Source organism: Centruroides vittatus, unplaced genomic scaffold (assembly GCF_030686945.1).
Source record: "Centruroides vittatus isolate TY-2023 unplaced genomic scaffold, ASM3068694v2 contig_563, whole genome shotgun sequence".
Classification (NCBI taxonomy): domain Eukaryota; kingdom Metazoa; phylum Arthropoda; class Arachnida; order Scorpiones; family Buthidae; genus Centruroides; species Centruroides vittatus.
Genome location: NW_027122334.1, coordinates 84,540 through 99,295, shown reverse-complemented (window position 1 = coordinate 99,295; position 14,756 = coordinate 84,540). Strand labels below are relative to the sequence as shown.

Here is a 14,756-nt window from a genome sequence, read left to right as displayed (position 1 = left end):
TCGGCACTTTTCCACTGCCAGGATATATGTTGCGTAAGTGTTGAGCAAAAATTTGAAATCTCTTGCCTGGTTTCCTGGAGGGCCAATTCAAGATTTTCTTATACATAAACAAGTACATGTACGAGTCGGATAGATCACTAGTATAGTGTTTTGGCAGGTGTTTCTTGTTTTTTAAATAGCCCCAGAGGCGTTCAATATTCTGAGTATGATCTCCTGTTTTGGGATTGACGAAATTTTTTGAATGATTTACTGTTCTATGTTCGACTGCTACCCTTTCGATGTCGTCAATATGCATGTATCCTTTCCATTCGTCTGTTATTATAGTGCTGCCTGAATTTGCGTATTTATACACGATCCAATTCAAAGTATTTTCTGATCTGTCGTTAACCTGACATACGAAGCAATTCTTGTCTTCCCGGCAGATTCCGCCAACCACCCATTTCGTGCTCTTTAATATACGCCCTCTCTCGTACTTTCTCTTACATATGACAGTCTCGTCAATCTCCACTGTTTTATTTGGCCCTCCGATTTGAAATGATGACATATTACTCATAGCAATAAGCATTACCAACCTTATGTGATTGGACCAATCGACACCCGCCTTTCTAGATATGCCTGCTGCAATCGCAGAGGTCGTCGCAGTACATTCCAGACAAAGATAGTTCCATATAAACGACAGAATGCTACCTCAGGAAATGCGACCAAATTTACTTTTAAATGTACCTTTGAAGGCTGAAGTCATTGTACGGCACTTCGTGCATCGCAGGAAACAGCTTTCTCTATTACTCCGGTAGTATAATTTGCATAGGGAATCACAATAAATGCAAATGGCCTCGGTCGGCTGTATTCCTAATTTCGCAGCAAATTTAAATGCGCTATCGATAAGAGGAGGTACACCTAACTCCAAAAATTCGCCTTCCATCAACTTGTAAAAATCACGGCAAGTGCATTTCAACCAAAATTCGTCGTTGGAAAGCAAATCGACTAAATCACTCATTTCCGAACAATTTGTAATAAACTAAAAGAGGGGAGGTTGGGATGTAGGTAAAAAAAAAAAACAAAGCCTTTCCTTAATTTCTAATTACAGGTTTTTCTAACGCTTAGCGAAATATTGCAATAAAAGAAATAGGAATACTTACAAATACAGGAAGTAATAATAACAAATATTAACTGGTAATAGTTAATGCGAAACTGATAAATCGTTATGAAAAGAAATACGACTGTTCAACCGAACTGTAGGCAATTTGCATAAAATTGAATCGAAATGAACAGAATTCACGTCACAGATCTAGCTTTTGCATATTCGTTCGTAAAACCACTAAGAATTACCCGCCGATATTACTCTCGCATGTCACGAAAAAGGCTCCCTCTACCATCCCAAATTTACACACACGAAAGTCGCCGTTTCGAGGTTACAGGACACTCGCCAACGTCGAACTCAGGTATGAAACAGAACAGGAACAATTCTCCAAGGCATCGACGTCACGACTCTAGGGAAAAATTTTTTCCCCGTCGCAGTCTCCAACGTAGGGAAAAAATCCAGCCGCCACCATTTTGTGACTACTAGGTAACAATTAGCCGAATTCTAAATGAATGATTAAAACAAGAAGGTGAAAAATTTCTTTTGCAATATCAAAACGGATTTGGAGAAGGCAGATCTTGTATAGATTCAGAATTATTACTATAGAAACGAAGAGAATTTAATCTGAATACACGTTTAGCTTACATAGATTATACCAAAGCTTTTGACATGATAAGAAGACCCAAACGTTTTGACATCCTACTAAACAGAAACATACCAAATATTTTACTTCAAAATATATGCAATATTTATGAAAAAAATACCATACAACTTAAGTTCAACAATGCCACTTCAGAATATAGAAGAATAAATCATGAGTAAGACAAGGATGTCCATTGTCACCAACACTTTTTAACATTCATATAGATGACATAATACAGGGATGGCGAACCTTTTTGAGTCTGCATGCCATATTATAAGCATACTTAGCTTCAAAGATGTTAATGCGTGCCAATGTCTTAGACTTTGAATAATGATATTTAAAGAAATTAGATGAATACGCTTTAACTCCAATAAATGTAAAAAATCTGATTGAAAAAAAGATGATCAGGTGATAAACTGAAAGGATGATTGAAAAAGACAGAAATCATGTGATACAATACGTGCCAGATGATTTCTCTTATGTGTTACAGGTTTGCCATCCCTGACATAATACATCAATGGCAGGAAGAATATATATTAGGAATACAGCTTCCAAACAACATAAAGTTCAATACCATGCTATTTGCTTATGATCAGGTGGTTATTGCTAACTCTGAAGATAATTTACAAAAAGGTTTATTTACCTTAAATAAAATTTCAAAAGAATATGGCATGAAAATTTCAACTGCTAAAACCAAAGTAATGGCATTTAGAGGCACAGAGCCACTACATAGCAAAATCTTAATTGATAACACAACTTTAGAGCAAGTTAATAATTTCCTTTATCTAGGATGTAATATTTCTTATGAAAGTGAGAATGACATAAATAATAAGCTCACAAAATTTCTACAAATATTAGGAATAATAAATAATACTCTAAAACCACACCTTGTACAAAAACACTCCAGACTGAAATTATATAAAACTCTGGCTGTTCCGACTCTCCTGTATGGTATTGAAATCTGAGTTCTAAAGAAGAAAGATATCAAAAGATTACAGGCAGCTGAAATGAGGTTTATGCGCCAAACTGCTGGATATATGCTCCTGGATCGTTGTCGAAATGAGGATATTTTGGAGGAACTTCACATGAGACCATTAATCGAAAAACTCTCCGCATATAGAGAAAAATGGCTTCAACATGTATATCGAATGTTGCCGGGTAGGATACCTCATGCAGTTTTACAGTATCAACCACGAGGACAACGACGACCTGGACGTCCACAAAAACGACTCCTAGATCCTGTCTAGCTGAGACTGAAATGGGTCAACATGGCCTAAATTCATGAATGGTGTATGATGATGATGAAATTTTTAATATGTTTTCAGAAAAATAAATTTTGCATTCATATATTGTAAACTTAGGAAATTTACAAAAGTTCTCAAATAGACAATACTTTCCTTTTCTATTTCAAGTAGATAATACTTTCATTCCTTTCATACACCACTAGGAAACAGCAGTTTCATGGTAGAGTCAACCTTACTTTAGTGGCTTTGCATCTGTCTCAATATGTAATACTTTAAAAACTTCTCTTCAGCAAGGCATGATCAATTCAAAACTGTATATACATTTGATAAACTTGCTGGGACAATAAGTATAAACTTTGAAAATTTACAAAAGTTTTCGAAGTTTATACTTATTGTCCCAGCAAGTTTATCAAATTCATATGTTGTATTTTTACAGTAATTTCATTTATGTATAATATGTAGTATTGATGATGGGTATATATAGTATTTTACTTTTAAAATGTTTTATCAATTAATAAAATCCATACTTAAATTAATATATTTTCATTATAACAAAGCAATTGTTATAATGATATGTATTAAAGAAATTAAATATCAGGAACAAGATATAGTGATATCTCGGAGTGAAGTTTAAACTGTACAATACGTATTTGATTGGCGACCTACTCGGTGTGCCAATAACAATAACAAAGTTTAAATAGTTCTATTAGTTGATCTAGTTTGTCGAGAAGGCACTTTGCGAAGATTATGCTGTATTGAAGACTATTAGCAATGTGTTATCAGTCCCTGGATGAACTTGCTATCAATCTGAAGTTCCTGGATGCTTGAAGTGAACTTGAAGCATCCAGGAGTGCAAACTTGAAGCAAACTTGAAGTGAACTTGTGAAGTTCCTGGATGAACTCTAAGTAGACCTGAAGCTCCAAAGCGAACTTGAATCTTCCGCTCTGACATTAACCTATTATAGTCGTCAGCAGTAGGCTGGTTGACCAATCAGTGATTTACGCTGGTCGTAGCTTTAATGGAGGTCCACTGGTTGTGTGATGATCTGCCAACCAATCAGCGGTTACGCATTCAAAATCTAACAGTTCCTTCCTCATCTGTCGTTTTGCAATGGCAACCGTTACCAGTTGTAAAAAAAGGCAGGAATCATGTTCTTACACGATCCTACCCCAACACTTGGTTTTCATCAATAATTCATCTGAAAACAATCAGCGAAATATGAAACTGATGAAAACTGAAGCAATTATTTCCATGTAATCAATTAAAGCCAATTAATTTGTTCTAGACTCCAAAATACACACCAAAACACATTTTATAGAGAATAAATATAGTGTTTAATACTAAAAACAATAAGAAATTAATATAAAGGCCCACCAGTGGCCAAGTGGTCTTCATACTCTGAACATTGGGAGTTTTGGTCGTGGGTTCGCTCCTTGCTTGGACAGACTGGCCATGTGGAGTTTTATCCACATCTGTAATGCCTAAATAGGGCCAGTTTCCCTTAAAAGACCTCCTGGAAGCCATCCCCCCTAGGCAGATCACCGAAGTGTTGCATTGCCATAACTTAACAAACAAACAATTAATATAAAATGAATATAAAAGACTAATGATGGAGCTAAAAAGAAAGGAAAGCAATGGAATTGTTTGGCTAGACACACAGAGTGTAATGCTCACACGAGAAACAATGCCACAATGAGCAGGAAACTGTGTGGGTTGCCCTTTGTTTTCGCAAAATTAGCAGCAAGGTCACGTGGGCACACTGACAAAAACAGACAAATTTATCGCAGAAAAAAATTGACGATAATCAAAGTCAACAAAAACCGAGGTATATGGAAATTTTATCTATCAGCAGATTAGAAGTAAACAGAAAACGTTAAAGATTAATAATAAAATCGTAAACTCACTCAGTATTTAATTCTGATTAAAAACAATTTATAAATGGTTTTTTTTTTGTTTTTTCTTGTTTTAGGAAATAAAGTTTGAAAATATTTTATTAATGCTTTAAATTTTAGTCATGCTTGGTATATGAAAGTTAAATACAGAGTTGTCAAATGAATGTCAAATGAAATAATGACTTGTTCTCAAACATAAAATAAAAAGTGGTACTTTATATTTAAACATAACATCATTCTTAATATTTTTGTTCAGTTTGGAAGCATATTTGAATGTGAATTGTGGGTTTGAGACCTAGATCAATTTTCATTGATTCAGAGTGAGACTTAGACTCACTACCTCATACTGTGCAGATGTGATGCCAAATACTCTACCCTGACCTCTGTTCAATTTTTGTTTTTAGACCAATTAATTTAGAAGATATAATCATACAGGTTACTTGCTGCATTTGTACATTAAGCAGTGGCTATTTCATTGGCAACATGTCTACATTGTATGCAGGAGTGGCATGTTTGAGTCTCACTTTGGATCAATTTTTTCTTCTAGAATATTTTAAATTAATTTATTTGTAGTTATTAAATTTTGTGTTTTTTAGTATCAGGATCAACAAAATCAATTTTTGTGAATTGTTAACTTAAGTTATTCACTTATCCTATTTACTGTTGTCATTCAGTTATTGTTATCAGTGTAGGCAAGTTCCAAACAGATTACAAAAAGTGGACTGTACTGTAGTAGCAATATTAGAACATAATTAAACATGATTGTCATTATTAAATTACTTTCTGTAAATCTTCTATATATATAAAAACGAGTGTGTGTGTGTGTGTGTGTTTGTCCTTCATGCATTACCACACCATTTATCCGATTGCCATGAAACTTTGGGAAGTTGTTTAATACATTCCCGCGTAGGTCTGGTCGGCCGACCTATGTTGCAGACCCCTACACCATTTCCTTCCTTTCAAAAATATATTTATATATGGATTAAGGCTTTTATGTCCAACAGATAGCGCTAACTTCAGATGACCTAAGTTTGCTTTTCTGTGAGGCATTATGCTTTTCTGTGAGAATGGACCTAAGCAGATCATTTTCTACTTACCTATATAAATAAAATACAACGTTTGTTTGTTCCTACAGATTCCTTTGAAATTTTGACACAACGTTGCATTCGAATATTCACGTGTTTTTATATAATATACATGTCGAAATTCCTCCTACGGAGGGGAGATGGACGGGATTAAAGCTTACCGTGAAGAACTCGGCTTCTATTTATACTATTTTACATGCGGTTTTTTGCGTTTTTAATTGCGTTTTAATAGGTGACGTCAACAAAATATACACTAAAAAGGGATTTTTTGATATTCCCCAGCGGGGAAAGGGAGAGGATTAAGGCTTACTGTGAAGAACTCGGCTTCTATTTATACTATTTTACATGCGGTTTTTTGCGTTTTTAATTGCGTTTTAATAGGTGATGTCAACAGAATATACACTAAAAAGGGATTTTTTGAAATTCCCCCCACAGGGGAAGTGTTACACATTTATAATAGATACATTTTGAGCCACAACAACGCGTGGCCGGGTCAGCTAGTATTTAATAAACTTGAGTTAAATAATATCAAATTGACAAGAGCTATACTAAACATTATGTATTTCCCTAAAGAGATTTTATTGGTCATTTATGATTTAGAGTTTTAGTTTAGAAATTTAATACATTACTAGATTATTTATTTGAGGTTAGTTTGATTTTAAATTTTATTACGAAATAATAAAATACAATTTTTTTTATTTTTTAATAAGTATTAAATTTTTTCACATTTTCGTAATGATTTTAATAAGTAGTGCTTTTTTAATCTATAAATATTTTAATGCCATTTTGTACTGTTATTAAACATTTAAATATTCTAAATCCATAATACAGTACTATTTTTTAAAAGCATTTAACTGTGAAAGTTTCAGAGTTAAATGCTTTTAAAAAATTATCATACCGAACTTTTAAAAAAAACCATACCAGAAAGCTATCAAATAAACTATCAAATACAGTCAAACCTGTTTTTATGCGGTCTTTTTATGTGTGATTTTTATTTGTGCGATTTTTTTATGCAAATTTTTAATTTGTGCGATTTTTTATTTGTGCGGTATAGTTGGCGACTAGTCTCGTGCGATTCGTCATGTTTCACGTTGACTTATTATAGCTAAATAAGTGCATTTATGCTATAATAAGTTTATTATAGTAATATTATTGCATGAATATGCGAAAAATGAAATAATTTACTTTTTAAGTCAACAAAACACCACCTGGACAAAAATATGTAAAACAGACGATAGACCAGATGATGCAGTCAAGTGCTGACATCTGTTGTCAATAAATTCTATTTCGTACGGTTTTGAGTTATTTTCTATGTGAGACTTTTTTTATGCGGTCCCTGTTGACCGCATAAAAAAAATATTTTTTTAATTGTGTTGCGAAAACTATTATTTACAGCCATTCGTGAAGTTTCGCGAGATTTTTTTTTATGCGTTTTTTTTAATGCGGTCCCTATCCACCGCATAAAAACAGGTTTGACTGTATATAAGCATTTAATTCATTTTTCAATTTTAAAACGACGGCACAATACAAAAGAAATTTTGCACTTTTTTAATATTAATTTGTAGTTTACTTTTGTTTTGTACTTGCTATAAAGTTCAATATATTTATATGTATTATTCTAGTTTACTAAGATTTTTTTTATTTGCATTAAATGACATTGCATTTTATTATCAATAAGATAAATTTGACGTTTCTAAATTACATTAAAAGAGTTGTAGAATTTTTTTACTGAATTCAATTTTAAAAAAGGTTGCTATGCGAGCTTTGGGATTTGAACCAAGAAAAGAAGAAATTAAATCCATTGTTGCTGAAATTGATAAAGATAAATCAGGTTAGAAAAATTTTTCAAATATGTGAATTTTAGATAAAAATTAAAGTTTAGATTATTAAGTAATCTAAATCTTAAAAAGTAATCAGATACAGAAATTAAAATTATAGATTCTTACCATTATCTGTTTTCTTTTAATTTTTTTTTTTTGCTGACGACATACATTTGATAAACTAAACAAAGAACTTGACACCTAAATATGAATTCCAGCATATAATGAACAAATAAACTTTAATGTTCAAACATTTTCGGCATCTTTTAAATGTTTAAAAAAATTGGACACAGCTATGTTCAAAAGCTAAAACTTTTTAAAAGATAGAACTGTTTTTTCTGTTTTGTGCATTCTTTTCTGACGAGGGCCTCTAAAAGATGGCCAAAAACGTTTGAACATTAAAGTTTATTTGTTTATTATACGCTGAAATTTGCATTTAGGTGTCAACTTGTTTGTTTAGTATACAGTTCCAGTTTGTGTGTCAGTTTTTTATATTTGATAGACATTTCCAAAACACATAGAATGTTTTGTTACTGGCCTATATAAAAAAATGCTATAAACAAAAAAACCATGGGACTACTTACCAACTCTACACCATTTGGGTCTCCATCGCTTAAGTTCATTTCCATTGTGGAGTATCATGTTGGACAGCAGTTGTGTATGAAATGTGTCACGTGACCCTGTTTCAATGTCACTGGTCACATGACTACCTCTAAACATCAACCATGTAACATCTCTGACATATTTTCTGAGAACTTTTTGGATTTTGAAGAGACCAAAAACCACAGTTTGATAAACACTTGTTATGTTTCTGGTAATACTGTAACTTTTTACAATAAGATCCTTTGACCTAAGATTTGATAATCCTGAAAAATAAATTGGTGTTAACTTCATAAAAAAGCATAATAAATTATCAAATTACTTGTATAGCTGCCTTAAAACTTTTCTAGAACTTTAAAATAGGAAATCTTAAATTTTTAATATCGAATATTTTTTTGTCTAATGAATCCTATTAGTTTGTATTTTAGTCTTGTATTATTTAATAATGATATAGCATATATGTTATTTTCTTTTTTTCTTTAATTAAACTTTTTAAATCAGTACACAAATGACATAATGTTTGATTTATAAGGGAAAGGGCTCTGTAATGTAACTCTGTTGTACCTGTGTAGGTTCATTTTATTCATTCTGAAATTCACTTCTTATGCCTTATTTTACTAATAAGTGAATTTCTCTGTGATGTTATTTGGTGCTTTCATATTATGAAAGTACAAAAATTAATTGTATATTATTTAATGATAAAGTGGGGACAGTGTTAACACTTTCATTATTTTAACTATTCACTTACAAATTATTTATGAAAAAAATTAAAACAAAGTTCAGGGGCTAACTTGACCTTGATATCCTTTGCCTGCAATGAATTGAACTTTGCATCCGTGTGTTCTAACATCTAACACAAGTGCTGCTCAAACTGTCCACGGACCAGTGCTATTCTGTTTTATAATTTTTATTTAATCTTACAAAAGTACTGGTCCGTGAACACAAAAAGTTGCAGAAGTGCTGCTCTAACATATCTTACATCTATTATTTTAAATAATGTACAGTAGAGCGTCGAAAAGTGGAACCAATTGGGGACTGGGGTCGTTCCAAGTAGTGATTTTTTCCAATTTCCGATTATGTACGAAAAAATATATTAACCTCTCCGATGTTCAAATTTTTCTTCGTTGCGTGTCGCTTCCTGTTAAATTTTTCTCCGTTGCGTGTCGCTTCGTGTTGAATTTTTGTTGATTTTAAGTCTAACGAAAATTTTTATAATAATAATCGAGGCTATCGTATCGTTAAAAATTATTTATTTATTTTGTACAAACAAAATAAATATATTGAAGAATATAAAAAACATGAAAATTATACTTTAGAAGTAAATTTAGTATCAAAAATGTTCGATTCAGCACGACACAGTCCGACTGAAAATCGTTCCAGTTTCCGGCCATTTCAATTACCGACGTTCCACTTTTCGACGCTCTACTGTATTTCCAAATAGAAAAACTCATATATATATATATATTTTATTTATTTATTATATTTATTTTTTATTATTATGTTGGGTTAAGTGAGATATACTCGGTTAACACCGGTGGCTGTGTACTATGCCGGACCAAAGTCAAGGCATAGTAACCAAAACAGAAATTAAAGAAGTGTATCAGTGTGTGTGTCTGTATTCAAGAATTTTCTCACAATATGACATGTTTATTATTATTATTATTATTATTATATAACTAGTTAAAATTTTAAAATAATTATAAACATTTATTCTGATTTGAATTTTAAAGTTTTTTTTTTGTGGAGGTAATCCTAAAAAATAAACCGTCATTATTAAATCTTAAGTTGGTGGATTTTGTTGTAGAATGTTACAGTATTACCCGAAGTTAACAAATGTTTATCAAACTGTGGTTCATGGTCTCTTTGGAATCTGAAAAGTTTTCAGGAAGTATGGCAGATGTCACATGATGCACTTTGTACACGTTGGCTGTCAACATGCAGTTCCATGACAACAAGTTTAAGCAATGGCATCTTGAACAGTGCATGCTTGATATGTAGTCCTGTGACTTTTTTGTTTATAGCTCGTTTTATATGGATTGACAACAAAAAATTCTGGGTTTTGGAAATGCCTATCAAATATGTCTTTAAACAAAAGAATTAAAAGAAAATGCATAAGTTGGTAAGAATCAATAGTTTAGTAAAATTACACTTCACTCTGACACTGGGGATGAAATACTAAAAAATGGCACCTGTTACCGGTGTGATTTGCGTGAAAAATCTTCTTTCCACAAACGTTTTCGAGCTTTCAAAATAGCTCTTCTTCAGGTAGAGAAAATTCCGACGAAACACTTCGAAAAAGGAACGTAAACATTTAAATAAAAAACCGAATCTAAAAATAGAACGCAGATGTTTAAACAAAAATATGGAACTCGCGTAACGAACATTAAGGTGGTCATGCGCATTCGTGCGCTGTTGTTGGTATTTATAGATCGTTGTTTATGAGGGCCTGCCATGCTATAGAAAGATTAATCTCATCCTTCCGATTTATACATGTGGTCCGATGGTTAGCCTTACAGATGGATATAGCCTCCCGCCATTTTAGTTGCTCCAGGTGGGGCGTAGCGTCGATGATGTCGGCTTTGTCGAACTCCGGTTCTATGTCGGGATCAGATGCAAAGGTGGTTAGGGCCGTGGTGTACCGCCCGTGCCGAAGGTCCGCTTGATGTTCTTGCACCCTGGTATTTAAAGATCGCTTGGTTGAGCCGATATATACAAGGCTCTCGTTACATCTGTTATCTTTCAGCGGGATAGAGTACACGCCAGGAAGCCTGCCACAAACTGGACTGCCTTTTCCATTTCTGAGGATGTCGTAGATTGTCGGGCATCTTCTATAGGCTATTTGTAATTGTTGTTTTCCAGCGATCTCAGCGTATATCGTTTTAACATATGGGTTAAAGGTGACTGGGAGGCGTGTACGTTCATCTTGGCCAGTGTTGGTCTTCGTGTGCGTAGTGGGTGCGTATTGTGAGCGTTGAAGTCGCTCGATTAGACGGTGTGTTAGACCATGGTAACCGTGCTTGGCTGCTATCCTCTTGAAATAATTCAATTTGGTGTTGAGGGCTTCTACGATGGACGAGTGGGAAAAGGCCCTTTTAATCAAAGTATTAAATGCTGCAGCCTTGTAGGTGAATGGGTCAGATGAACCCACCGGTATGTATATAGGGTCGGCGTAAGGTTTACGGTATACCGATGTGACGATGGCGGATCCTTCTACTTTAATGTTTATATCCAAAAAATGGACCTCAGTATTGCTAGATTGTTCCATTTCCAGCGTTAGGCCGTAGGGATTATCGTTAACGGTTTGTACGAAATTTGAGATGTCAGGTATTGTCTTCCACATGATGAGGATGTCGTCCACATACCTCTTATAGAGTAAGATGTTCGGGAGGAACAGCGGAAGTATTTTTCGTTCCAGTTGCCTAACGAACCATGTCGTTAGGCAACTGGAAAAATACTTCCGCTGTTCCTCCCGAACATCTTACTCTATAAGAGGTATGTGGACGACATCCTCATCATGTGGAAGACAATACCTGACATCTCAAATTTCGTACAAACCGTTAACGATAATCCCTACGGCCTAACGCTGGAAATGGAACAATCTAGCAATACTGAGGTCCATTTTTTGGATATAAACATTAAAGTAGAAGGATCCGCCATCGTCACATCGGTATACCGTAAACCTTACGCCGACCCTATATACATACCGGTGGGTTCATCTGACCCATTCACCTACAAGGCTGCAGCATTTAATACTTTGATTAAAAGGGCCTTTTCCCACTCGTCCATCGTAGAAGCCCTCAACACCAAATTGAATTATTTCAAGAGGATAGCAGCCAAGCACGGTTACCATGGTCTAACACACCGTCTAATCGAGCGACTTCAACGCTCACAATACGCACCCACTACGCACACGAAGACCAACACTGGCCAAGATGAACGTACACGCCTCCCAGTCACCTTTAACCCATATGTTAAAACGATATACGCTGAGATCGCTGGAAAACAACAATTACAAATAGCCTATAGAAGATGCCCGACAATCTACGACATCCTCAGAAATGGAAAAGGCAGTCCAGTTTGTGGCAGGCTTCCTGGCGTGTACTCTATCCCGCTGAAAGATAACAGATGTAACGAGAGCCTTGTATATATCGGCTCAACCAAGCGATCTTTAAATACCAGGGTGCAAGAACATCAAGCGGACCTTCGGCACGGGCGGTACACCACGGCCCTAACCACCTTTGCATCTGATCCCGACATAGAACCGGAGTTCGACAAAGCCGACATCATCGACGCTACGCCCCACCTGGAGCAACTAAAATGGCGGGAGGCTATATCCATCTGTAAGGCTAACCATCGGACCACATGTATAAATCGGAAGGATGAGATTAATCTTTCTATAGCATGGCAGGCCCTCATAAACAACGATCTATAAATACCAACAACAGCGCACGAATGCGCATGACCACCTTAATGTTCGTTACGCGAGTTCCATATTTTTGTTTAAACATCTGCGTTCTATTTTTAGATTCGGTTTTTTATTTAAATGTTTACGTTCCTTTTTCGAAGTGTTTCGTCGGAATTTTCTCTACCTGAAGAAGAGCTATTTTGAAAGCTCGAAAACGTTTGTGGAAAGAAGATTTTTCATGCAAATCACAGCGGTAACAGGTGCCATTTTTTAGTAATCAATAGTTTTACTGAAATTACTTATTTTTAGCAAGTATTTTATTATTGAGTAAATATTTAATCAACTTTTACAAAAAAAGGTGTTTAAGGAACGTTTTATTTTGCTGCTAGTGCTTTCGACGCAGTAATGGGCAAATCTGTTTCTGCCAGAGGTCGTCCTCTGGCAGAAACAGATTTGAACGAGTTTTTTTAAATTGAAACAAAAGAATGGCATTAACCATTTAGAACATAACTACATTTAGAACAAGAAATCTTAATGTTTTAAATGGTTAATGCTGTTCCTTTATTTCAATTTAAAAAACCCATTCAAAATGTTTTGTTTGAATTGTTTCTGCCTGAGGACGACACCCATTACTGCATCAAAAGCACTAGCAGCAAAATAAAATGTTCTTTAAACATCTTTAACACCTTTTTTTGTAAAAGTTTTTCTCTTAAGTTAGTAAAACTATTGGTGTAACATCCACTGTACGATTTTGATAATTTCATCAATGCAGTAACATCAGAAATTAGAAAAAAAAAAATTAATATATTACAAAAATGGATTATGTTTATTGATTTTTTTATTTACTTTTATAACTGAATGTGAGTGAAATGTTTAAAATCAATGTTTATTAAACATAACTTTATGTAATAAACAATTTGGTTTTTATTTGCAAAGAACATATGAATTTGATTTCATGCATTAGGACTTTTGAAATTTTTATAAAAAATTAGAATTATTGAATTAAATATTTTTGGTTAATCAAGAAATTGAAATAAATCATTGTAATAGTGTACAAATATTAGATATAACTACCAGTATAATTTATAAAATGCACCAATTAAACTCTTAATTAAAATATTGTAAGAAAATTTTTATATTTAGAAACATCAATATTTTATACTTGCATGTTATATAAAAACAATTTTCATGAGCAAGTCTTCTGATAATTGATATTTATTCATACAGTGATATAATGTAATATTTATTTATTATTAGAAAATGAATATAATTTAAAAAAATATGTTAATAATTTATTATTATTATTATTATTTTAAATTTAAGATGTGCTTTGACTTTTTAAAAAGAATTTTATGCTAATTAGCAGCAAATATAGTTTAAAAGCAGTAGCGTGCCGTCATTGGAAGTGATGGAAGCACTGATTCCACCTTCCAATGATCTTCCCTTGTATTTTATAAAATATAAATTTTCATATTTTAACGTACTTTGCATTAATTAAAATTAATATTTTATTATAACTGCATTATGAATCTTTTACAAATTTCTATACTACATGTGAAAAAAACGATAAGATTGCTATTGTATATTTGAATAATTCGGTGGCGGAAGGAGTGTCGAAACCGGGTCAGTTTCCAATCAGCCAGATTATATAGGCATTGTCACATGCGGTTTACAGAGCACCAACCTCACCCGGTTTAGCTGGGAGAAGCAACTCGCGCATAAAGCATCTAATTTTATATCCCGGAGCGGTTGTGGGCTGTTAGCCACCTGCCTGTCAACTTCCAAGCAGCCAGATTATAGGCATTGGCGCATGCACTTTACAGAGCACCAACGTCACGGTTTAGCTGGTAGAAGCAACACACGCATAAAGCTTCTAATTTTATATCCAAGATCGGTTGTGGGCTGTTAGCCGCCTGCCTGCTAGATGTTCAGCCGCCCTCGCCCGATTATGTGAATCATGAGCAGACTAGATCAACGGCGGGCAA

General features: G+C 33.9%; 1 protein-coding gene across 1 annotated transcript in view; it reads left to right on the top strand.

Annotated features, from left to right (window-relative positions):
- The window catches only part of LOC136978910 (uncharacterized), a 52,348-nt gene that overhangs the window by 10,239 nt on the left and 27,353 nt on the right, over positions 1–14,756 (top strand). Inside the window, exon 3 of the mRNA XM_067274746.1 lies at positions 7,696–7,777. Within this exon, the coding sequence (XP_067130847.1) occupies positions 7,696–7,777 (82 nt within the window). The remainder of the gene's footprint in view (positions 1–7,695; positions 7,778–14,756) is intronic.